Below are 26,270 nucleotides of genomic sequence, written 5' to 3' on the forward strand. Positions count from 1 at the left end.
CTCCCGTTACCTCCTGTCCGCCGCGGCGCGGGGTGCCACCTGGACTCGGCTCACCTGTGGCAGTGGTGGGTGGCCCCCGGGTGAGGAGAGGCTGCGAGTCGCAGGCGGGGGGCAGCAGGAGGGTTTCCGGCTCGGTGCGAGGCGGCGGTGACTGTTGGAGGGAGCGCGGGCCGGCGGCGCGCGGGCGGTGGCTGCCTGCCGGGAGGTGGAGGCCGCGGCCACCATGGGCGTCCCTGTGAGGCGAGGCTGAGTCCCCGGGACCTCTTTCCCTGCCCCCTCGCCGGGGTGAGAGCGCTCGGCCTGCCCAGGCCTCCCTCGCCCCGTGCGAGTGACTGAGCGCGGTAGCTTCTGCGGCCGGCGTGCGGGGCCTGCCCCTCTTTCCTTACCTCATCTCCTGGCACCTTCCCCTCCCCTCAGGTCCTTGCTCCGGGGGGCGTCTGGACCTGCCTCGCTTTCTTTCCATCACGGGGAATAATTGCGGCGCTGTCCCTTTGCTTTAAAGCCGCCGGGTGAGGCACCGGCTTCTCCCAATTCGAGGGCCTGCCTCGGGCGCCTCCCTCCCCGCCCGGGCCCGGTGCCTGGGTTTTTCCTCCCCTCGCTCCTCCCATCCCCGCGACCCGTCTCTGCTCCTGGTGCTCCATGTCGGCCCCGCTGCCCGGCTTCCCGCTGCAGGATGGATGCAGACACTGACCGGGAACCCCCCCCGCCGGCCCAGCCTCCCCAGCAGCCGCCTCCCAGCTCCGCCGTAAGGAGCCCTTGGGACCCTCCTCTGTTGCAGCTGCAACTGCAGCCGCGGACAGGCGCGCTCGCCGCTCAGTGACCGGCTCCTTCCCTCGCCTCCGCTTCGCCGCCGCTTCACCCTAGCAGCGCTCCCCGGGGCATGATGTCGGGGGGCGCCGCAGAGAGCGGCACTCCAGCCCCTCGCTTCTTGGCTCCCCCACCACCGCCGCCCAAGAACGGTTCCAGCTCGGACAGCTCCGTCGGGGAGAAGCTGGGAGCCGCCGCAGAGCACGGAGCCTCCGGAGCCGGCGGAACAAGCGGCGGAGCAGGGTGCGGAGGCCGTAGTGAGGAGTACCGGCGCCGTCGCCACACCATGGACAAGGACAGCCGAGGGGCGGCAGCCACTGAGCACCGCTTCTTCCGCCGTAGCGTGATCTGCGACTCCAACGCTACGGCCTTAGAGCTACCCAGTTTGCAGCCCGCTGCGTCCTCGGCTCCTGTCTCGGGAGGCAGTGCCGCGCCGTTGGCCTCTCCCCCGGAGGGTGCTAGCCGGACCTCTTGCATCGCTGTCAGCGCCACCCAGGCCCCCTCGCTGCTGCAGTCGCAGCCGCTGCCTGCCCCGCTTACCCAGGAAGGACAGTCCGCTCAGGAGCCTGCTGCCACGAAGGATGCCACCCCGCTGCTGCCCAAGGAGGAGGAGGACGAGGCAACCGCGCTACCCCCCACCAGTGCCGCTGGCAGCGCGTCAGCTGCTAGCCGGGAATTTGAGGAACGGAGAGCAGCACAGCAGGAAGACATCGAGGAGCTTGAGACCAAGGCAGTGGGCATCTCTCCGGATGGCCGCTTCCTGAAGTTTGACATCGAGATTGGAAGAGGCTCTTTTAAGACTGTGTATAAAGGTCTTGATACAGATACCACTGTGGAAGTCGCCTGGTGTGAGCTGCAGGTAAAATAAATAAAAATTGTGAATTACCAAAGCATAGTTTTTCTCCCAGGTGCTAGGCTATGTACTTGCAAGGAGGTGAAATCCATCAGCTCAAGGTCTGCTTTATTTGGACAGGGAGCCACAGGTCTTACTTGAGGTACTCCTTTGGAAAAAATGTTCAGCTGTGCCTTAGAGTCAGTTTGACTTTTAATTCTTTTAAGTACTTTGCTCTTAGCATTATCAGAAAATTTCTACACTTCTGTTTCTTAGTGTCTTGCATTTTACACCTCCAAATGGTACCTTGGAGGACTGCAAAAACACTTGTGCACAGCTTCAAGGAGGCAGAGGGAATGTTTGTAAGTGAACATCAACTTGAGCTAGCCTTAACTTTTTCAAAATCTGTTTGTGTTTTTCTTATTAAAAATACTGAAGTGTTAATTTTACAGATGTTTCATGTTTGTGGTAGTGGATTCTTGTAGGAGATAACTAAAATGTGCCCAAAGTCATGTGGTGTGTCGCATCATTTAGTTTAGCAAAGCTGGTCTTTTTCATTCTGAGTTCCAGGGTTCACACAATGCAGGCACAAGGAAAGAAATTGTCTCTTTTGTGAAGCTTGAAACAAGCAACCCGGGAGTTTAACTGTTCTGAATGAATGGTGGATTAAACTGGAGTAAGACCTTAGTCTTCTACCATGTTTCTATCCTGAACAGAGACAGATTTCTGTAGAAGCCCAGTTAACGATGGCAGGAACACTCTTAGTTCCATGCAAGCCAGTTTGTGTAACTGAGACACAGGTTGCTGTGCAACAACCCTAAAAGAAGTGGGAAGAGCTTGGAGTAGCAGGAACAAATACTTGGTGTTAAATTAAAAGGGTAGTGCTTGTTTTGAAGTTTTGGGGGTTGGTGCCATTCATGGAGGGGTTCGTGTAGTAAGGCTTTATTATTGTGTGTATTCTTATCAATTTAGAACAGACAAAAAAGCATTAGGTCAAAATCCCAGAAGTCTTTGTGGGAATTTTAAGCAGTTAGCTCCTCGCAAATGACTGCAATAACTGCACCAAAACTTTCTTCTTCTCTCTTTTCTGTTCCATTCAGTCTAAAAGAATTTGTTAAGAGATTTCTTGATGTGTATTCATGTTTGCTTTTGCATAATTGCTTAAGTAGTCTACCAATTTATAACTGCTGTTATCCTTATTGACTGTGGAGATAAACTTCCAGTTTTCTTTAAATCCAGTGATCCTTAAACATGCCACACTCCTACATACTAGTTAGGGACTTGTAGTAGTTTTATGAGCATTAATTTTAAATTAAGTGAAATGATCCTGTGTTGGGCTCTGCTTAAGATTTTCATGTGCGGTTTGAGAACAGATCAGTAATCCACCAAAATTCTATGAGTTTAATTTGGAATGATCTGTGCAGTTTTAGAGTTCCTTTGCTTTAATGTCTGAGATCTGTTTTAATCTTCACACTTACTGATCAGAGTAATGTTAGCTTGACAGCAGTCGATTTTCACTAACTGCCTCTGAAGTGTCTTGATCGTTACTGGTACCATGTGGACAAACTTGTCTAAAGAGGCACCTTCTTGGAACTAATTTAATGAACAAGCTCAATTATAAAGGGCATGTTGTTGAGCTTTCAATTGATTGAAGGACTTAATGAGTAGTGTTTAAAATGATAGATTGCAAAAAGCATGAATAAAAATATTTGTAAGGGGCAAATACCTGATGTTTTGTTTGGAGATTACAGGAGTGCTTTGTGTGTTAAGTTATTCTGAAGGCTGTTGTTTTCCTCTGGCAAGGAAGCTGCATGCAAAACCGACTGAAACATTAATAACTATTTTATAGCTGTTAAAAGTATTTGCTAAAGGAGGTAGACTTTAGAATATTTTGAGATTAAGTGCTGTTTTAATATTTGCATCTAGAAATAAAAGGAGGAGCTTGGTATTGATTAATATGAAGGGTACATCCTCCTTTTTTTTCCTCTGGGAAAATATAGTTGTAGACCGGTTACTGATATTTGTTCTGTGTGATTTGTATCAAAACATGGTCTGGATGGACTGAGACTTAGATGTCATTGGTTTTCTAGAATGCCATTGGTTTAGGATTTGTGAACCTTCAAAGCATGATTATTTTACAATGGAAATGTGAATGATTGTCTTCTATGCTGTATCACACTAACATAACTAACTGATGGGGACTTTTAATTACATTGAAATAATGTTCCCTAGCAATAGCAGAGCTTTTCTTCTCTGTATTCATTATAGCAAGTGCAGGCATTGCAGGTGTTCAGCCTCTCTAGAGTCTTCTAAACAGTGCTGCTGGAATGGGGCTGCTTGGCATGATTATGCACACTAAATTGTTCCTCTGGCAGCTTATCTGAAGCTGATAAAGGTGTAGCACAGTTCTTGATTGTAAGATGGTAACAGAATGAGGTGAGAACAGTTTGTGCTTGTGCAGAGGCTTTGGACCTATATTTTTTTAAGACTTTTCTAGCATATCTAGAATGCTTCGCTGTCTTTGAAATCTCTGCTCTTTAGAAGGAAGCAAGATGCCAGCTGCTTTTCAGCTCAAACTCCAATGTTTCAGTATTGGGGTAAAATCTGTAGTAGCAGTTTTGTGTGCAAAACTGTAGTAGCATCTTCTGTGTTGTTCTTGGTCTTTGGCTGAATTTTTTTTTTTTGAAATGCTGAATAATGCAACTATACCTACTTTTGATGTATGTGCTTTGTAGCAAGGAAGTGTAAAATCTGAGAATATCGGTATGCTTCCTTTCAAAAGGAGTTTGGATGCTCTTTATGAAATGCAGTTTGGATTCCCAAGTTGATGGTGATTCTCTGGAGAATACTGCTCCCTATGCTTGAGGGTTTTGAACTGCCTTGTAATGCCCCTTATACTTGATGTACTGATCTATGGAGGAAATAGAAGAAGATAGAGCTGAAATTCCATGGGTGACATAATTGCTCAGTCAAGGAAGGTCCTGGCCGAGTCTAGGAAGATTTGATTTGAAGGAATGGAGTATGCTTTGAAGTTACTTATAGATGTGTTAAAATCCTAACACATACGTGACTGATGGACCATCCCAGTTTTTGTGGCCTATTTGAAGCAAATTGTAACTTAAATACTGGGTGCAGGTATTTAGATGTGAGCATAGTGTAGCTGTAAAGAGCTCTGCAGCGACAGCTTAGGGCCAGTACTCAACTTCAGTTACTGCAAGGAAATTCTTAGTGTAATGTTAGTCTTTAAATACTTTTATTCCCATTGTATATGCTCAACTCTAGTTATTCTGAGTCAAGTGTGCCTCCTACTGTTGTTATTAGCACACCTCCTAAATTGACTTGAAGCTGTAGTTAGGGTTACTGCCTTAATGATCCTTAAGTAGGCAGACACTGGCAAAAGTGGTTACTGCTGCTGTTACCTGTTTTAATTTAGCTATTGTTGTACAATGGTGTTACTGGTTGGTCTTTTAAAATTACATTTCTGAGCAGTGAGTCTTCTGTCACCTCTGTACAGTTTGGATAAAGTGGCTAAAATGTGATGCCTTTTCCTGTTGCATTAAGTTTATCTAAGCAAAATAAAGCTCTTCTACCAAAGGTAGCAATAGTCACACAGCTGACTGTAAAATCCAAATTTTAGGGGGAACATGTCATCCTGTGAGTCACTGCTTAAGTTTGAGTTGGTTTGAAATTGAGACTGTCATTTTAACTTCTGGTTTACAGAACAGTACAGGGTGGTGCAGCAAAATTTTATATCTAGAATTATTGCTCTGGGTTATGTCATTCAAATTAGTAAGTTTCCAAATACAAAAGCATGTTTGATTACGTTGAGGTAGTTGTGTGGGTTGGTTTGTTGTTTTTTTTTTTTTTTCCTTTTGACTGTGCATATGAAGACTTATCTTTCATTTGGACAGTGTCTTCTCTTGAAGAATGATTTAGAAACTTACTAGAAATACATTGAAAACACATTCCTGGTAAACTGCTTGCATTGGAGAACGTAACTTGGTCAGTCAGCAGTTACTGTGCTGACATGAGTTGCTGAAGGGGAAAAGGAGATATAGAGCCTCTGGGGATAAGAAATGAATTCAAGAGGTGCAAGAAGAGTGAGTTGTATTTGTTACTACTTTGAGGGGGAAGTTCAATGTGAATTTGTTTACATTTAGTTCGGAATCATTTAAGTTATAAATTAGTGTAGGGTACATGTATGCAATTCTGTTACAGACTGTTAGAGACCAAGTGTAGTGTACCAACACTCCAATTTACAAATGGATTTTTCTTTACATAGGCAGTAGCAGTGAAAACCAGGTGAGAACAAGCATAATACCATAAGTGAATGTGAGATTCTTTGATGCATTCTGATAAAAAATGGCAGTGTAACTGTTTGTCACTATTGCAGGAAGCAGTGAGGTGCTAAATAGTATTTTGATATGTCAGGATTTTTCTGAGTATAACAATGCATAAAAGTTAAAGCCCACAATACAGGAAGTTACTTGGATAAGATATATATCTTCAGTTTTAGAGACACTTCAGATTTAACTATACCTATCTTTATCTAGTAGTCGTAAAGCTGTATTTAATAATGATTTTTAGGTCAGCAGACAGCAATGGAATGTAGTTTCTATAATCTGGAGAATAGACTCTGCTGCAGGCTTGCCATGACATATCAGTTTACTGAAGTCACAGTATAATTCTTAACAATCGCTTTGCTTTCTGGGCTGTCTGAGCTGGGAACGTTTCAGAAGCTGCATGTGCAAGTCTGACAACCAAAAAAGGTCTTGTATCACATAACTGTGGCATCCTGTAGTCTCTTTTTTTTTTTTTTTTAAAGCTGGTTGCATATTGCTCACTAAGAAGCCTGACTGCAAAGATGTTACCTCTGATGTGAAATCATATAGCTACATTAAAACAAAATGGAGAACCAGATCAAAACCTTTGTGTGGTGAGAGGAAGCTCAGGGGTGTGGACCTGAAATTCATCTCTCTCAAGTGCTGTTGGAAAACATTGTTAACTCTGGAGAAATAGACAACATCTTGAAACAAATCTATGTTCTTTGAAAGCACTCACTGTAGTTTAACTTGGAATATTTTCATATATGTTTTAGAGCTCAAGTCTAATGCAGTATGGTGATCCCCATGCCCACGCTTCACATGGGTGTCTAAAATAGTCTATTAGTCTGTGAGCATGACTGCATGTGGCTATAGCCACTGTAACAGCAGTAGACTGCCCCCTGTTCATGACTGCTTCTGGATTAGATGCTTAATTTCACAAATGTAGATTAATAAAGGAATGTGACAATTGCTCATGAATATCATTCAGTTCTTACTAGCTCTTGTTCTGTTCTCAGGCTCTCTGGATTCCACACCATTGAAAGCAAAAAAACGTAACCCTCTAAGTGTATAGTCATTTTACAGCATTTTCAGGTGACACTAATTGCCAAGTATCTTCAAGGGTGCACACATGAAGAACTTGAAATTTTGTGCAGTAAAGTCTAAATTTTTTGTTCTCCATGTGGCAGGGTTGAACAAGTTGATGTTACTTCCTGCCTTCAAATCTCTGATGTGAAAGTTTTTTTTTTTTGTCTAAAGAACAAAACCCAGCCATAATCCTGAGTGTTTGTGCTGTAATTGATACAATTGACAACTTGATAAATGACATGGGAAAGGAGCCAGACTAATTACCTGCAGAAGTATAAACAGTGGTCCAGCTCCCTCTGAGTTTACAAAGGTGACCCTGAAAGAGAGAAGGGAGTTTAAAGTACATTCTGGAGCTGCAGCTGTTATACGACCTCTACTTAGGAAAATAATCTTACCTCAAAGGGATATCACTTTTGGAGATGGCTGTGGTTCAATTTGTAACTGGCTGGTTGTGAGGCAGTAAATATAATCGGATAAGAACATTCTGAAAATGCAGCATTTCTTATGGAAATAAACAGGTTCTTATTGTCAGTTTGGGTGGATTTGAGAGCTGCTGAACTAAATCTTTTAAATCAGATTTGTTTTGGGCTGTTGTGGTTGAAAATTAATTTTGCTTCCCAATTCCACTTCTGAGGGCTGTAATATTTCTTTGAAACAGGGAAAAAAACCCTCCACCCAATAACTCCCTGGAGGCATCCTGTGTAGAGTCCTTTGAGAACTGTCTAGCAGAGTAATAAATAAAACAAACAGTAATGGATCTGTAGTAGTCTCCATGGATGCAGTGTTGATTCAGTACCTTTTGGTTAGCAACATCCCTCTGGGCCACATGTTGGTTTATTCCGCCACCCTCCCCACCCCTTGTTGTTGTTAGTTTGTTTCATACCATCAGCTTGTTTAACAGCACAGCTCCAACTGTGACCCAGGTTCTCCATACTGCATGTCACAGTTTGTGCTAAACAGTGGTAGCTTTGCTTCCTGTCATGCATTTATTCAGAAACTCATTTCCTGTAAAGACAGCAACTTTTTTTTTTTGAGATTGCTAATTGGCTCTTCCAAATAATGGTTGAGTTGAAATAGAGGTATTTTTCTGTTTCAGTCTTTAAGTTCACATTTTAACGCTTATTTTAGTCTACATAATGGCTGTAACATTTGGGCCATAAGAAAAATTATAAATATCATGCAAGCTTGTAGTGCTTCTGCAGCTGGGCATAGGACTTTCTCTTGCCAGAGCATGTGGGGTTTTTTTGAGTGGTATAAAGTTACTGGGTTTGATTCTTAAAGCTTTAGATAATGGTTCCGTGGTTTTAACTTGATCATGATGCCTGTGTACCACATCTGGAAAAATGCTCTTCCAGTATACTTGAAGCAATTCCTATTCTGAAAAGTAGAATTTGTAGCATGGATTGAAAATGGATTTCTCAGAGTCGTTGAAGGCTTTTATTGAACATAAACCATGTGAAAATGTTTTGAAATGTAGCATTAAAATTATTGTCCTAATGAACAGGCTAAAATTTTAGAGTGGCTTCATAAGTAATTTTCTGGAAGCTGCTTACACTCTCTAGAACTTTCTTCTAGCTGATTTCATAGAATCATAGATTGAGCTCTAAGATGGAGTCCATTTCTTAACACCACCATGGGTATTAAATACTGTTCCCAAGTGCTCCCTCTGCATTCTTTTTGAACACCTCCACCACCTCCCTGGGCAACTTACTCTAACCCATGACTGCATCATTTAGGGTATGTAGTGGATCTTAACCAGTGTCTCTAGTTAAGATGCTACAGGTATCCTTATTCCCACCTTATTTCCATCTTCCTCAGCATATTTAGAATTTGTCATACTCGCGCTTCTCAGTGTATGTTTTTGATTGCCCTCATTATTTCCCTTGGGAGTGTCAAGGGAAGTGAAGAGGTGACTAGGATTGAATCTGTGGCTTAGTTGAGGTTGTCTTTGAGGAGAGGAGGAGCTTGCTCACTTGCAGAATATTGCTTAACTCAATGCTGCAAAGAATAAATTTTTTGGTAATAATGTTCTATGCTGCATGATGCTATACTCTCAACCCAAAAGGAGATCCTTGAAACAAGGTCATTACAGATGTTTGCAATTTTTTTTCCTAATAAGCAAGAGTATAATAATAGGGATGCAGTAAAGTGGCCAGAAGAATTCAGATGCAGTTTTCAAACATACTTCTGAACTGTATCCCAGTTGTTTGCACCTGGTAATGATAGGTGCATTGCACATATCCAGCTTATTCTCAAGCACTTTCAGATTTCCCTGGGTAATTCCAAGCAGCACTGTCTGTTACTTTGTATGGATCACAAGCAGTCTGACATGCTTTCAGCTTAACAGGTTGCAGTTTTCTTTGCTGAAAGTACTGGTGTTGATATGTTTTGTTTTTGTCTTCCAGAAGATATGTAAGCATTAATGTGCATATAAGGTAGTAAACAGTTACGAGGATAATGCATTGTAAATCACTTGAGGGACAACCTTGCTGAGTATGGATATACCATTTTAGGTCTAAACAGAATCTTTGGGAGTGCTGCCCACAAGCTTACAATCTAGAAATCTCCCGCTGCCCCCTTGATGCCCATCTACCTTGTAACTAGAGTATCTATGAACTTTAACAAACATGTCAATGATACTGGGATGAATGCTTTGACCAGTGCTGTGCATAGTAATGTAGAGGATGCCATTTCTTTTTATATTCAACTGTGCTCAAAAACATGATTCTGAAACCATCTGGTGCATCTATTGGTCTGGGCAGTCTGGGTAACTGGTCTGGGTAGTGATTCTGTGGGACAGGATTACTATGATGCTGTTCAAGTCTTCTAATTTTGCAAGTGCTTAGCAGGACTCCTCCTAGCCTGCTATCAGTAAGATTAAAACACAGATGAAACTTGGGCAGCTCTGGTAACTTGTAATATGAATGCTATGTTTTGAGCCATGGTCCAGAATGGCTCTGATCCTATTGCCTCTCTTAATAAGCAGTCATTGACAGAAACTTTTGACAGCTATTCACTGAGCTGCTATGTTTCTGCTTTAAAATAGCAGATGGTGTGGAAAATAAGCTTTATTAGACCTGTCATATCAGGGAGAAGCTTTGTTTCTGTTGAGCTGTTCTGGATTGTATTTTTTTATCTGTGTGGTTTTAGCTGCTCCTAATTTCACTCTGTCAGTAGTCGAAGATGGTGGCTTATGGTAGCACCTTTGGGAATAGCAACAGAGGGCAAAAGGCTACAAATGGAAAAACTCGTTTAAGTGATTGAGAGGTTTTTTACCACCGTTTAGAAGAGCTTGAGGAGAATAAGCGTACTGGTATTTTTGTATGTCACTGTGGTAATGGAACGCTGAGCTAAACAGAAGATTCTACAAAGCTGGTACCAACAATTCGATGCATTTTATCTGGTGTTGGTTAGAGTTGTGTAAGACTACTCAGCTGATGTTACCCAGTTTTTGCTGGACCTTTTCTCTTAGAGTGACCCTGTAACTTGTTTCTGCCTTGCTTTACTTAGTTGCTGGTAAGTTTGATCCCAATCTGCATGTGTTTTGACTACTTCCATCCTGGCAATAACTAATGACATGTGAACAATAACCCACAAATATTGCTATTAAAAGCTTCAGCAACCCAGGCTGATTATCTTGAGGATCTGCAAATCTGTGTGCACTTATGTAATGTGCATCTGTTAATGGCAATTTCTGAGCTGTTAGCACGTTTTGCTTGAATGCTGCAAAATGTTACCATGTCTGTTTTCAAATCTGCCTCTTTTAAATGAGGCTTTCATTCTTACAGATATTTTCCATCATTAAACTATTTTTGCTTTGTCTCTTTCATGCTTAGGGTTTGCGTTCATTTGGGAAGTAGAAGTTGTGTATCTGTATAAAAATGCAAGATAACTAATGTGCTTTGCTTTACTGTAGTTGGTTTGGACTAGGAGCCTTTGATTCTTCCCTAAAGGATAAATATGATATGTGAGACTAAACCTGAATTGGAAAGTTCTTGAGAGGCCATTCAGACAAGCACCCTATAGTAAGAGTGATTGTCTGAGAAGTAATTGAATTTTTTTTTTGTTGTCCTTTTTGGATGTAGACAAGTAGAGACTGACAGTAAGTGGAATGACCTTTGAGGGCAAAGGTTTTAGTTGCACGTACCGTTTTTTTGGGCTTAGTCAGTTAGGCTTGCCAGGAACAGGGTGCTGAAACTGATGAAGCTGTAGAAATGCCTGGTAGGGAAGTAAGACTTGAAGTTTAGTTTTAGATTTTTTTTTTCCTGTGGTTTTCTCTCTTTCCTTTACATGTGGCTTGAGCTTTTTTCCTGCAGACAAGCAGTTCACTGCTTTTGAATGATTCTGTAATGCTTTTCTGTACCTGGCAGGAGGAAATTACATGGGGCACTTGAATTTATTTTTTTTTTTACCTCTTGATGGCAAGTGTGACCCAGTTCAGGTGATGGTATGATTTCTTTTGTTGATGTCAAACCTGAGAAATCAAATGTCAAATTCGATGTCAAATCTGAGAAATTCAATATTCACTCTCGGGAACAAATTCATGAAGAGACTCTGTGTTGCTTCTGAAGAATTAAACACTATAGCACATTAATAGATTGTGCCATGGTCTATACCTGAAGACCTGTCATAAAAAGCTGTCTTTAATACTCAAGCTTCCTCTAGGAAAACATGGTTGTGTTGCCTAGGGATTCCCTTTGCTTTCATAGATTACCTGCTCAAATGTGCAGTGCTTTTCAGTGATTGTGGCAAAGTAATTGAGAGAAATCTGAGGACGAAGAACAAAGAATTCCGTACTTGCAAGTTGTAGTCATCCTGTATTTGCAGAAAGTGAAAATACCCTAGAGAATTCTGCTTTCAAGTTGCATTCATGCTTAAAGTTTCATGTACAGAATAGATGCAAGTAGTTAACATCCTTTTGTTTAGGGACTGTGTTTTTTCTGTCTGTGTAGGAGAACAGATCTTTACAGCTGATTTAGATTGTAATGCAGCTATTTCAGAATGTTCCTATAGTTCATAATTTGTCCCTTCTATCTGGATGTTAGTAAGTAAAACAGTGTTGTCCAAATGAGTTTCCTGATTTATTCAGGTAGTATGCCGATCAAGCAAAACTTACTACTGTCAGGTTAGACAAATACAGCTGCTTATAGTATACCCTTCACTTAATTTTTTTGCCTTTTTTAACAGACATGATTTTTCTTCTATAGTTGGTGTCCCTGGAGTTTCGAAGGTGTTTGCATGGGTGCATCAGATAGGATATAGGGCTTGTTGTGGAACTTTGTGTATGGAGGCTAAAAACCCCTAAAAATTCCATAACAGGAACATGCACAAATTAGTGTATCAGGGCATCAGAACTGTGTGTGATAACACTACAGATAGGAAAAATAGCCATTTGTCTTTTCTATACCTTGAGACTAAAGTCCAAAAAGTGTTTTTCTTCCACCTGTCCAGTGTGAAATATTAACTCTCAAATTTGGGCAAATCTCTGGAAGCTATGAAAAATTCAAGTTTGATTTATTGGTGTTGGAGACTCTTAAATCTGTCATTACTGTGACTTAAGTGGTTTCTTCTAAGGAACTTCGAGTTGAAAAGATATTTATAGGACATGTGAGGAGTGGGAAAAACCTTGGTTCTTAAGGCGTACACAGGACCAAGCAAGCTTAAAACAGTTGATTCTGAAAGCTTCCATTGCTATGAGGGCTAGGTCATGAAAATACTTCTAATATAATACATATACTATAATCTGTGCAAAATACCTCCTTTTATATTCTTAGCTTTGTAATATTGAATAAGCTGCCTACTCTTGACACATCTCAGTTTCTCAGTATTGTACAGGGTTGTGGATTAAATATATTTGTGTAACTTATATGAAGATGTAATTTTATGCATGTGTTTAGACTTTGACCTGTGTAAGAGCAGCAGTGAGTAATAATGAACATTTTGTTGCTGTTTATTTTGGATTTTTAAGTGTTTTGTAATAGGTTGTAAACCTGCCCATTTAATCTCTTTGATAAAACTTTGTGGCTGTAACTTAGATGCTCTAGTTAATGGTAGAAGACTAGCTGTTCAGTAGGTTTTCTGATCTCCTGTTTTTGAAAATACATAGATGAAGGGCTCTAAAGTGTTAAGTGGAACAAGAGTGAGAGAAGCTTTGCAGAGCACTGCAAGCCTAAATGCAGAGGTGTTGGAACAACTGTTGTACTGCTGTGGATGGTTTCTGCCTTTAAACCCATACTGTAAGATCCCGTTATTCCTTGGCATGTGGGAAAAAGCATCCTTAGATTCCAATCCAAGTAAGTGATAGGGTATTTGTATTGGAGTCTGCTAATAATGTGGTTCAGAAGAATCACCAAGAACCCTGATTCCTCTTTTTCACATACAAAAGCTAACAGTAGTGCAAACAGTAATTGTCTCAAATGGTGAAGCAATGAAATGGTTCAGTTTTGTGAAGAAAGCTTAAGTAGCTTTAGATTAGGTCAGGCTATCCAAAGGAAGCCAGGATCAGCTGTACTAAAGCGGCTAGCTGTGCTTTCAACATCAGCAAAAATAATTCCCAAAATTCTTTGTGGTAGCCTCTGATATTTACCATCGTTGCAAATTGCTGTTTGGGGTTCTGAATGGTTTAACTGAAGGCTTGTTTCACTGCTGTTCTTCAGTGATTTGATCTCTGTCAGAACACAGTTAGGGCCTCTAATGTGGCTGTTTATGAGAATATACTGAATTTCCAAAGTATGCTAGTGCTGTGCCATTTTAGTGTTGTATCTCATCCAAGGCTATGTGTTGTTCAACTTCTGATCCTATCCTGATTTTTTTTTTTTTTTTTTTTTTTTTTTTTTACAACAAAGTACGTGGTTTGGGTAAACTTGTACAATTAGAAGGAGAACAACTTCTCCTAAAATCACTGATAAATACCAGGTAATGATGCAATCTATAGTCACAGCAGCTAAGCTGATGTGGATGAATGCAATTAAAAAGCAGCAGGCTGTAAGCATAGTGATGTTTTGTTGTCACTTCAGAGGAGTATGAAATCTGAGGAAGTTGGCATTGGAATTTAGAATGGAAAGAATGAGTTAGTTGACTATGTAGAAAACTATTTTCCACTTTCCCTTTGACTTCTGTCCTTATCTTCCCTGGCAATAATATGCAGGGAAATGGTATCTTTGTTTTCCTTGTTCCTGTGTGGTAATAGTAATTGTTCTGGATTCTTACCTGTTCAGGAAGTATTCTCATTCCTCCCACCCAACAAAACACTGTCTCAGTCATTGCCAATGTAATTCTTTTGCTTAATTTTCTAACTTGGGCCTTCCTGAATTCTCCAGTGGGCCCTGTATAAGTCATCTGGCAGAACAAGGATTTTTATTTTTCTCACCCCACTTTGCACCCTGGAATCAAGCAGATTTTGTTTGTGTCAGTGTTTGGCTATCTGATGAATAATGAGCAAGGTTAAACCCTGTGTCTAAATTTTATTCCTGGAGCTGCCTTCTTCCAAACTCACGTTTTCCAGCTGGTAAATCAATCTTATACATGGAAATATGCTTATGGTCCTCTTGGGAATTTGCATTATATTCTTGCCTTCTCCCTTCCCCCTTCTCAAGCCAAATCTCTTTCCAGGAAGGGAAAAAAATCCATGGACTAGATTGAGCTTCAGCTGAATAGGGTATCTCATTTCAGATATACTTACTGCTGCTTCTCAGATGACCAAAACATAAGTGACAGCTGAGTTGCCTGTTTGTCGTGGGTCAAGGGCAGTCCAACTCAGCAGTTTCCCTTTCCTCTTCCCCAAGTTTTGCTTGGAAGCAGTAGTGCTTTGCCATTCTATATAGTCATCCTCTTGTCATGAAGACCAGATGGAAATACATCAGTTGTTTCATGTATAAATACTCATTCCAACAGCTGTGAGTTCAGCAGAAGTCACTGGGATCACGAGATGGTTACCAAATTGTTAGTAGTGGGCTGTATGCGTACTCTGAAACTATGAGAAACAGCCTAAGACTCACTAAAAGGAGGAGGAATGTGATTGTGCCACTTAAATGCAAGTTGCTTTTACAGGTGAAGTTACAATTCTTTTTCTAGAGTGTTACAGAAGTCTTCCTGTATTGCTGATAATGGTTCAGCCACTGATCCTGGGTTTTACTGGTGCTGTTCCTGGAGTAGCTAAAAGGATTGGTCTGAAATCTCCTAATTGTCTCCTTTCCTTTTGTAGTTTTATTAGGTAAGAACACTTATCCAGACCCAGTAGTCTTTTGGCTTGTTGATAACCCTCAGATTTTTTTCCATGTTGAATTCTAGCAAAAAATCTGAGATACCTAATGTGATCCTAGTTAACAATGAGTCAAGCATAATGAGATTCATAATAAATCTATTCGACAACGATAGTTAAGGGGCTTAACTTGACTTTGCAGGTTGTGGAGGGTTTTTGCAGCCATCCATGTGAAAATAATAAGCCTTGATTTATTCCAATAATACTGAGAAAAGGGAGGTCGAAGTCTGCCAATGGCCATTGGCTATTTGGTTGCAAAATGCAATGTGTTGCATGGGCTGCTAAGCATAATGTGAAACAAAGTGCCATAAAAAGCCCTTGAGTACGAAGTACATGACTGAAAAAACACTTTATTGGGAGAATGGGTATAGTCATTAACTTCTTAAAATAGCTTTTCTGCAGAAAACTAAAGTTAATGGAGATTGTAGTTCTTGATTAGTGAAGATTGCAGCGTATAGGGCTTAAAATGAATTAGAACTAAAATAAATTTCCAGTGACTACAGACTAAAAAACCCTCACCAGACAAAACCAACACATACAAATCAAACAACCACAAAAACCCCCAAAGCAAAAACCAAGACACCAAATCTGTACAGGGATGTTTGCCATGATTGCCATGATGAACCACCTTTTTCTCAAACCTGAGAGGAATTGTGCCTGTTGGTCTGAAAAGCTTTTCTAGTTTGAAGGATTGAGATATTTTTAATGTCTATGGTTAACACTCTTAGACAATGGAAAGATAAATTGATCACACCATGAGCTTCTACTCACAACAGGCATCAAAAAACTGCTCACAAACCCTCCCACCAACAAAACCCTAAATAAACCCACAAAACATTGTCTGGTTGAGTGTCTTTGCCTGTATAGGTCTCACTTTTGTTGTGTCTCAGAAATGCTTTTCTCCTGGCTCATAGAAGTCACTGATGTGGTGCTGGTGTGATAGAAGCCCTTGCAGCCAGTACGGAAAAAGCAATTTGCAGCTGTATGGGTTTGGGGAATATAGCAGGAGTTAGGTTGAACCTGTTCTGCAGTCCTTTAATGAGCATTTTGTGGCCTTTGAATTGCTGTTGTTGCTCTTGAATCCATGTGATTGGTCTAGAGGATGGGAACTGAGAGCATGCTTTACATAGGCACATTGGTGGTGCTTATGGATATATGTTTAAAAAGTCTGCAGCTTTTTTGTGCAGAGTCGTAATGGACTTCAGCTCACCCTGATCTCTGACTTTATGTAGAATAAGTTGTCAGAGAGAGGTCATATTCTGGTGTTTGTGTGTTTTTTTTTTTTTCAGCCATATATTGTTGTGGGGTATCTTGCTTTGGTGTCAGAGAATTAGTAAGTGGAACCTCATGGCCATTTTCTAGTTGAGTGTCAGGTTTACAGTTTGAGGGTCTGGGAGTCATCAGTGTGTGCTAGTGGAGATAGCAGATACAGCTGTTAGCTTAGCTGTCTTTTGTGGGGTTTGATATCCTACATGGTAGGATAACAAAATATCTTGAACCATGACTGATAACTTCTGTCAAGCAGAGATCAAGGGTCAGGGTGCTATGCACTTCATTCTATCTTTGGAAATATTCATCAAAGATAAAAGGGGTTGACTATCTTATTGGGGAAACAGATGAATTAATTTACCTGTTCATCAGTTTAGTTTCATGTTTCTGGAAGTATCTGTGACTACTGCATTTGAATTTTAATTTTTCTTGAATGGTGGAAGTACAGAAGCTATTTGTATCTAGCCACATGCTGATGTTATCCCAGAGTATCTCATGGGACTGTGACTGGTGATGGTATGACATGGAGACACTGAATCGTAGCACAGGGTTTCATTTGTTAGGGGATTTTGTGTGTTTGGATTTTTTTGGTAACTGTTTCTATTTAAATACTTCCCACGATTCATTTTGGATGGTGTTCCTACATGATTTCTGCACTAGAGTCTATGGAAAAGAAGTTTGATTGGGTGAGGAGTCTTGGTTTCACCTGTCTTATAGCTAGGCTTCTAATTCAGTGTTTGGCTAGCACTGGTGATATTGTATAAGCTAACGATAGGGATGTAACAGATTATTCCGTGACAAGTGTGTCACTTTCCCTGAAAGAGGTGCTGCAGAGAAAATTGAAGGACAGAAGAGAGCTTACCAGTAGACTCGAGTGGCACTGTAGCTACTTTCCATAGTTTTTGATGTGGAGCAGTATTAGGTTATTGTGCCTTCTAGGCTGTGGCATTCAGATGTGGTTCTGTGAATCTGAGGGCCAAGGAGATCATGTGTAATGGCTAATCTGCTATCTTGCTGTTTCTTCTTCTCCTAAAATGGAACTTGTAGAACATTAATAGTTTTCTGATTTTCTGCTAATGGAGCAGCAGTTAGTGTTGCATATTTTCAGTAACTGTATTTTAAAAGCATTAGAGGAGTACACTCAAAATCCAAGCATTATAGTAGCAGTGAGATGAGTTGCAGCATAGAAATTGTTTTGAATTGTGTGAAGCAATGTGAAGAAATACTTTGCTTACTTTTGCAGCTCCTCTGGCCATTGCTGGCAGAAAACCTACCACAATTTAGTACTTGAATGTTTGGTGCAAGACTTGGTGACAGTGCCTGAAATAATGGTTAAAATTATTATTAAGCTGTATCTAACAGTTTCATCAGCTGGCATAATTGGCAGGTTGGTACCTATTTTGCTGCTTCTGCAAGTATGGAAATTAGCATGTGTATCTTTCATGTTCATGTTGGGCTGAGTTCCTTCTGTAGAACTGCTGACCTTAATCTAAGGGAAAACATGTATCTTTTTCAGATGAGCTTGAACATTGTCATGAGGTCCTCCTGAAATAAATTTTAGTGTCTTGTAACCTTCACTACATCATGGACTGTAGTGAAATGAGAGAGTCTGTCTCAGCCCAGAACTGAGAAATTGGTTGTATATATTATAACATACAGAATGATAGAATGCGTTAGGTTGGAAGGGAGCCTTGAAGGTCATCTTGTACAACCCCCTGCAGTGAGCAGAGACATCTTTAACTAGGTAGGTTGCTCAGGGCCCCGTCAAGTTTGGCCTTGAATGTCTCCAGGGTTGGGGCTTCCGCCAGTCTCTGGGCAACCTGTTCCAGTATTTCACTACCTTCGTTGTAAAGAATTTCCTCCTAATGTCCAACCTAAAGCTACCCTTCTCTAGTTTAAACCCATTAGTCCTTGTCCTCTTGCTCTATGCCCTTGTAAGAAGTTCCTCCCCAGCTTTCTTGTGGGTCCCCTTCAGATACTGAAGTGCTTCTGTGAGGCTCCCCAGAGCCTTCTCTTTTCTGGGCTGAACAACCCCAACTCTCTCAGCCTGTCCTCATAGCAGACGTGCTCCAACCATCTGATCATCTTTGTGGTTCTCCTCTGGACCTGCTCCAGGAGGTCCATGTCCTTTCTGTGTTGAGGACTCTGCTGCTGGACAGGTGAAGTCTTGCCAGAGCAGAGATCAGAATCTTGATCTCTTGATCTACTGGCCACTCTTGATGGAGCCCAGGATGTGGCAGGCCTTCTAGGCTGCAAGTATGCATTACTGTATGTCCAGCTTTACCACCACTGCCCCCAAATCCTTTTCTGCAAGGCTGATCTCAGTCTCATAATTGCCTCAACCCAGGTGCAGGACCTTGTGGTAGGCCTTAATGAATCTCATGAGGTTCACCTGAGTACATTTCTGTAGTCTGTCTAGGTCCTTCTGGATGGCATCCCATCCTTCAGTCACATCAACTGTCAGCTTGGCATCATCAGCGAAGTTGCTGGGGGTGCCTCAATCTTGCTGTCTGTGTCATTGATGAAGATACTGAACAGCACTGGTCCCAACAGGGGCCTCTGAGGGACACAGCTTGCTCCTGTCTCCATCTGGACATTGAGCTATTGACCACTACCCTTTGTATGCAGTCATCCAAACAATTCCTTACCAGCCATTAAATCCACCTCTCTTCAGTTCAGAGAGAAGGATGTGTGGGGGACTGTGCCCAAGGTTTTACAGAAGTCCAGATAGATGATATCCATTGGTCTCCCCTTGTTCACTGATGCAGTCACCTCGTTATAGAAAGCCACAAGGTTGTTGAGGCAGGACTTGCCCTTGGTGAAGCTGTCTCCAGTCACTTCCCTGTCCTCTGTATGTTGCAGTATTACTTCTGGGAGGATCTCTTCCATCATCTTCCCAGGCACAGAGGTGAGGCTGACAAGCTGGTCATTTCCAGGGTCCTTTATTCCACCCTTTTTAAAAATGGGACTTCACCTGACTGTTGTGAATTTTCAAATGTCGTAGAGAGTGGCTTGGTAACTGCATCAGCCACTTCCCTCAGGACTCTGGGGTTCATCTTATCAGGTCCCTGTAACTGTGAGTGCAGTGCGAATGATCTTTGGGCTTGACGTGAGTGTCAGTCCATTGTTTTCTTGACAGTGTGAACGCAATTCACTCAGCCAATGGTATCTGCTTTCTGAACTCAGTTACTTTTTGAACTGCAGAATCATATCAGTTAAGCAGATTTGAGAGGTCAGCTCTATAGCATAGGTAGGTAACTTTCCTAAGTTTGGATCTCTAATGTTATTTGGCAAAGTGTCTTTGGAAGAGGTATGTTGGTAATGCTCTGTATTTACATAGTCATTGTCTGATTTTTTAAATTCTTTGCCAGGAGGATCGATGCAGTAGGTAGTGCCAATTAAACTGGACTCCTGTCATAAGATCCCACTTTCAGTTTCCCAACTGGTGTGTACCTTAGTCACCCAGGCTGTAAGTTTTCAAGCCAAGTGTCTGTCTTGAGCGTAGAGCTTAATTGTTTAAGAAGCTTCAGCCAAGATGGTACAGATGCTTCAGAGAAAAGCACTTGCTTTGTTGCATCTGTTGGTGCCTTAAACCTTTGTACTTCAGCATTGTGAAGCAGGGACCTAAAAGCAGTGTTGAGACATCTTCACAGTGATGAGGAAGCATTTCCAGGTTTTAGATAATAAAGTTTTAAAATAAGTGTCACTTTCTAGATTAGACTTACTTGGAAACTATGTCTTTTCTAAACTCCAAATACTTGATCCATAATCTAGGCTGTCAGTAGGCTGTTTTGTCATCTATATGATGCTGCATGAAGCAATTTGTTCAGCTTGCAATGCCTGTTGGCTTTATGGCTTAACAAATGTGTAATACATGTATAGCCTGTGCAAGCCTAACCTTCAGGATGGGAAATGCAAGATAGAAGCTGTACAATAGAATTTCCCTTGTTTGTGTTGTAGCTGATTAAGCTGGTTAAGTTTAATATCCTCAGAATTGCTCCATTAGTATTTAAGCATCTCTGGAAGAAGAGGAATTGAAATTTTTGAGTAGAAAATCTTCTTTGAAACAGCAGCCTCTATTTTTGCAGAAGCAGCAGGCTTGCAGCTGTTCACCTCAGTGTTCAGATAACAGAAAGCTAGATCTGGTACAGGTATATTGTAGTGAGTGGGATGCAAACACCTCTGGAAGTGCACTGCTCAGATGGCTTTAGTTACTGCTTTGCAGGGTTCAAATGTACTTCTTTTTTCTAAAGCAAATGCCTGTGTCAAAATCTCTCTGCTTTCCCATAGGAGTTGAGGGAATACTGATATTGATAGAATGAGCTATATTTATTTTTACTGGATTTGCAATTATCTTTATCCTTTTCTGTCTAACAAAATCCTGTATTTTAAAATATGTATGTTTAGTTTGGATTTTTCACATCAAACTGGACTGTTGATGTTTAGTGTTTAAGTGAAATAGGGCCACCAGCAAACACTGTTGCTATACACACTACAGAGTTAGAGAAATGTTTGTGGGTTGTTGTGGGTTTTTTTTTTGATAGCAGTCATGTGGGAGGGGATTGTGTACAGAGGGAGGGGAAAAATAAAAGTCCAAAAAAGTGTAAATAAAACAAGTGCAAAAGAAGTCTGAACAGTCTAAACATAGCTATAATCAGAGTGGTACTTGACTGCTTTTAATTTTATACTAGTGTTTGTTACATTGTATGGAAATTCCTTTTTAATTAGCTCAGAGCCAGGTCTGTGCTATGTCTAATGTTGTTTGCTGCTCTGGGGAAGTGGAAACTTTAAAGTGCTTTGGAAGGAAAGGTTGGCCGAAGCTTATATTAGGAAAAAGCAGTTATTGGATTACCTGGAAATCGTTCCCTCCATTTAAAAAAATGCAGTTCTGAATACTTGTTGCTATAGTCTCTTTTGTGGTCTTAAGATTTCACCATCCTATTCCATTGTCTTTGTAGAAATAGGACACTTCTCTGAAAAACTCATATTCTTTACAAAGCTGATCACTGCCAGTAGATCTCTTGTGAAGTCCTTATTTAGTTGCAAGCAAGCTGAAGTCAGTTAAGAGTTCATGGAGGCACAAATTTCAGTTAGCCTTGGTGTGACTAATTCTGAAATGGAGTTGTTTGGACTGAGTCAGCAATTTAGTATGTTGAATGTGCTCACACTATCTCTGATCTGTATTAAGCATTAATTTGCTCTGCAGATGTAGAGCCAAATGGATTGGTTATGTTAACCTTACTCACCTGAAGGTGACTAAGTATGGGCTGGACCTCTCCTGAGAAAGGATACTCTGTAACTGGAAGTTACAAGAAAGTTTCTATGCGGTTCAGGATGTGTTGGAAGCATAGGGGAGACTAAAATAGCCAAAGTGCTTAGGGCAAGAGCAAGCAGGGTGGGGGAGAACTGCAGTTCTGTGTTTGCAATGCAGTCTGGATTTTATTACTTGTAAAGTGAAATTGTGAGAGAAATGTCTGTTTCTGATGGACAGATGCTGCAACTCACTCTGAAGAAGTCTGTTAATTTGTTTTCAGCACACTGATAGCTTTGACGATACTACTGCAACTCTGAGATCGATCTCTCCAGCTCCTGCTTATTAGACAGCCTGTTTGACTCATCCCTCTTTCATAATTGTAGGTTGTTAGGCATTGGTGCTGGCACAGTTAATCATAAATGCTGAATTCCAAAACTGGCTGCTCTGTATTCTAATAATACTGCTGGCTATTGAAACATTTTTTCCCCCTCAATATTTCTGAGGCCCTGCAGCAGCACTTTTAATGGAAAAAATTGAAAACAAGAAGTGCATAAATTACTTCTCTTCCCTCTCTGCCTCTTTTTGTACTACTTCAATTTTGTGGCCCAAACTAAGAAACTTTAAGTTCTAAGCACAAAATCTGTGGTGGAAATGGGAAAAATGTTCTAAGAATTTTCTTTTCTTTTGAAGATTTAGAACTTTCTAATGACACTTCCACATTCTGATCCCTTAGCATCCCTTAGGTCTTAGAATGGGACTCCCAAGAGACTGTCTCACACAGCCGTCCATTAAAAGTCTCTATTTGCATTTCAGCCATCCTGTGGAGAAATCATTCTTATTGTAAAGGAGGAAAAACTACAAAGCTACCTGAAACTCTTCAGGTTGAATTGGTGAGGTTCACACCAACATCTCTAGATACCAAGCACTGAACATTAGAATTGTGACTGGAAAGTTCACTGTGGCACTTGGATTGTTTCTGAGTGAACTGAAGAAAATGTGGGGGTGGAAAAAGGATGGGCAAACGAACTGGTTGATAGGTGCTTCCAGACTACTGTTTTTATGGACTTCTATCCTGCATCCTGTTGCCTGGTAGTTGGACAGAAGGCTCATTCTGAAAAATGAATATGGCTGCTCTGTTAGATATCTCTCCAGAGATCTGTCTGGATCTTGTCTGCCTGTGAAAAAAGTCTCAAGAGTGAAGAAAGATGAGTGACTTTTCTAGCATAGAGCATGTGTATGTGTTTTACTAGCAAAGCTTATCTTTATGATATTGTCTTTAGCTTAATTAAAATTGTTTTACTGGGATGTTTTTTGGGGTTTTGTGGTAGGGCAAGAAGGAATTTAATTTAAACAGAACATAGGGAATGTCTCAAATCAACTTAATGATTTAACCCACAGCTAGGTAGTATTGCCACTGAAGTGAGGGATGCAGAACTTCTGATAAACCTGTCTCTTCAATTCCAACTTCCATGGCTTTTTGTGTATGTAGACTTGCTGACCACATAAGAGTTCAGATAGAGCTATGTTTCTAGGGAAACATTTTCAGTGTTGAATGGGATTAATAACAGCCATCAGCTGTTTCCCTGCATGGACAGCAAATTTAATCTTTAATTTACCTTTTGGGATGATGCCATTTAGTTCCTAATTAAATGTAAGTTTGAACTGCAGGTAGAAGTCTTTATTGTGACAAAGTAGGAGATAAATTGAAAACACGGAATCCAGTTTACAGGTTGTGATGATCCTTTTAAGGCAGGCCCTTTGGACCATGACATCCTCAGGCATTACTGCTTGTCTTCAAGAAATTCCTTCAGTACTCTTGTTCAAACAATTGAAGTAGTGGCACAAGCCCAAGGACAGACAGTATGTGAGTCAAGTACAATGTAATGAGAAACAGACCTTTTGGATAAGCTGTACCAGTTCAAATAGCTGATTCATAGATAGGTTATGGTGAGTCTCTGAGGTCTTCTAGGTCTGGCAGTGCAAGATATTCCCAACAGTAGTCTTCAGGAAAAACCCTTGGTTGAATACAGAGTAACCTTGCCAATGGCAGTAATACCCTATGCAGTCCCCAAATTCCAGGAAAAACATCATGAACGCTCATCTTAAACTTCTAGCACTTTCCCCTAGCTGATTATTGTTGATAATACTTCAGCTATTTTGCAGCACTAAATTATGGTTCTCAAAGGCTTTTCTTGGAGATCAGTCCAACACTTATATTTCCCCTGCCCCCAACTTCTAAGGGGCTTTGGTGTGGTGTTTGGTTTTTGTGTGTGGTTTTGTTTTGTTTTGTTTGGGGGAGATGTTATTTTATTTGGTTTGTTTGTTTTTTCCCTCTACCCAGTTTCTATAAAGCTAGTACTGTAGTAAAATTTTCTGGGGTTGACCTGTAAAACAAATTATTTTTCTGGATACAAAATATGCTTCACTATGCCAGTATTAATTGTTCATCCTGATACTTTCCTAAGGGTAAATATGTGTTTTCTCCTGACTCAGCAATGCTCAATTTCCTCACACTGTGAAAGTTAATGTGCATATTTTTAATTTTACGTAGTAGTGATATGTTTGGGTAGTCTGAAATATTTCTAACTTTGAGTAGTGTTTTTAGATGTACCTCTTGCATTGGATTTGCCTAGAAAGATGGACGCAGTGCATTGTTAAACAAAACTGTCTCATGTATGGTATCAATACGAAAGCCTGCAGTAAACCTGCAAATAATGCCCAAACATAATTTCATAAATCAACCTGTCAAGTAAGCATGGTAAAATTATTATGCCTGAGAGGATTGGGATTGTTCAGTCTGGAGAAGAGAAGGCTCCGAGGAGACCTTATTGTGGCCTTCCAGTATCTGAAGGGGGCTACAAGAAAGCTGGGGAGAGGGACTTTTTAAGGTGTCAGGGAGTGACAGGACTGGGGGAATGGATCCAAGCTAGAGGAGGGGAGATTTAGATTAGACATTAGGAAGATGTTCTTTCCCATGAGGGTGGTGCGACACTGGAACAGGTTGCCCAGGGAGGTGGTGGAAATCCCAGCCCTAGAAGCTTTTAAGGCCGGATGGGGAATTGCATCATCCTTCAAGTCCCTTCCAACCCTGACAGTTCTGTGATTCTGTGGTTTATGGTAAGCCTGAGGTGAGGATGGGCATTCTGACAGATCACAGAGAGACTGAATCATTGATGTAGTGAGGATGAAAAAAATCAAGCAGTCCTCCAATGTGTTTTAGAATCTTTGTTTGTGAAATACCAGTACTAATAGTATATTTGTGCAAGGTATTTCTGAGACCTCACCTACACTGCAAACTTAGGTTGCCCTATAAAACCTAGAGTTTCTTGAACCCTTCAGGCTTTCCTTACATGAGATCTCTTTTGTCTGCCTTGGAATAAAAGAACATGCAGAACACCTGACAGTGATTTGAAAGAGTTCTGATGAATCCCTGAAGGATCAGTGAATGAGAAGTTTCTTTCTGAGAGAGAGATGTCTGGAATGGAGCTCCCTAGTGAGTATTGTAAGGATTTTCCATTGTTGGCCAGTACTTGGCCTAACACTGCATAAGCCATCCTGTCGTAACTGGTAGTAATCCACAGTTTTGTGGAGTACTCTTTTTGGAAGTGTTTGCAGAAAAAGAAGCCAAGCTGGGCAGAGTAGCTCTTGTGGTGTCGTCAGGCTGCACATGCAATGTGTGCACCGATGTCCTATGTGAACTTGAAGCTAACGTGTACCACAGGCTGATGTGAGTTCATTTTACAACTAGAGGAGTGCAGGGGGCAGATGTAACAGGGGCTGCTGCTTAAATCCTTGTGTAGACAATTTAAGTTTATTGCCTCTAGGCTTTGTGCTGACATTTTTGGAAGACAACGAGTCAGAGGTGCAGAAACATTGCTAGTTCCTGTGTACTTCCTAATTTGATTGTTCTTCGTAAATATTTGGAGTCATCTTGATCCTTGTGTGTGGTTTCCAGTGAGCATATTAATGCAAACATTCAGCATACTGAAAAGTGGCTATAGGTAACTCTTCCCCTTCATCAGTAACTTTGTGAAATACATGAGATGCAGAATTGTCATATATTTTCAATTCCTTAAATTGATTTGTCTTTATCAGAACCATTTAAGGGTTCATTCTAAAGTTTTAGACGTGTACTTACTCATAAAAGGACTCTTACAGTCATAGAAATACGTGGAATGGTTGTTCTTTAGATGTAATGGGTTGTTAAGGCTCCAAGGTAACCTGGATAGCTCATGGAGGAGGTGTGGGTTTTGTTTTTTTTTTTAATTTGCAGTATTGTCACCTCTTGAATGGAGAATTGGATTTTGATGGTAAAAAACTGAGATGATTGGATGTAGCTTCTCTTTCCCTGATGAAAGAACCAGTTTGGTGCAAAATGGGAATTGATGTGAGCATCAAAACTTTTAATGAGGCACTTGAGCCAAGTGACAAGATAGT

The 26,270-nt window shown here is 41.0% G+C and overlaps 1 protein-coding gene across 1 annotated transcript in view; it reads left to right on the plus strand.

The window, feature by feature from the left end:
- The first annotated feature begins 883 nt into the window (after positions 1–883).
- The window catches only part of WNK1 (WNK lysine deficient protein kinase 1), a 108,885-nt gene continuing 83,498 nt past the window's right edge, over positions 884–26,270 (plus strand). The window contains exon 1 of the mRNA XM_054387132.1: positions 884–1,666. Coding sequence (XP_054243107.1) covers positions 884–1,666 — 783 coding nt within the window. The remainder of the gene's footprint in view (positions 1,667–26,270) is intronic.

The sequence above is a fragment of the Indicator indicator genome, chromosome 14 (assembly GCF_027791375.1).
Source record: "Indicator indicator isolate 239-I01 chromosome 14, UM_Iind_1.1, whole genome shotgun sequence".
In the NCBI taxonomy this organism is placed as follows: Eukaryota; Metazoa; Chordata; class Aves; order Piciformes; family Indicatoridae; genus Indicator; species Indicator indicator.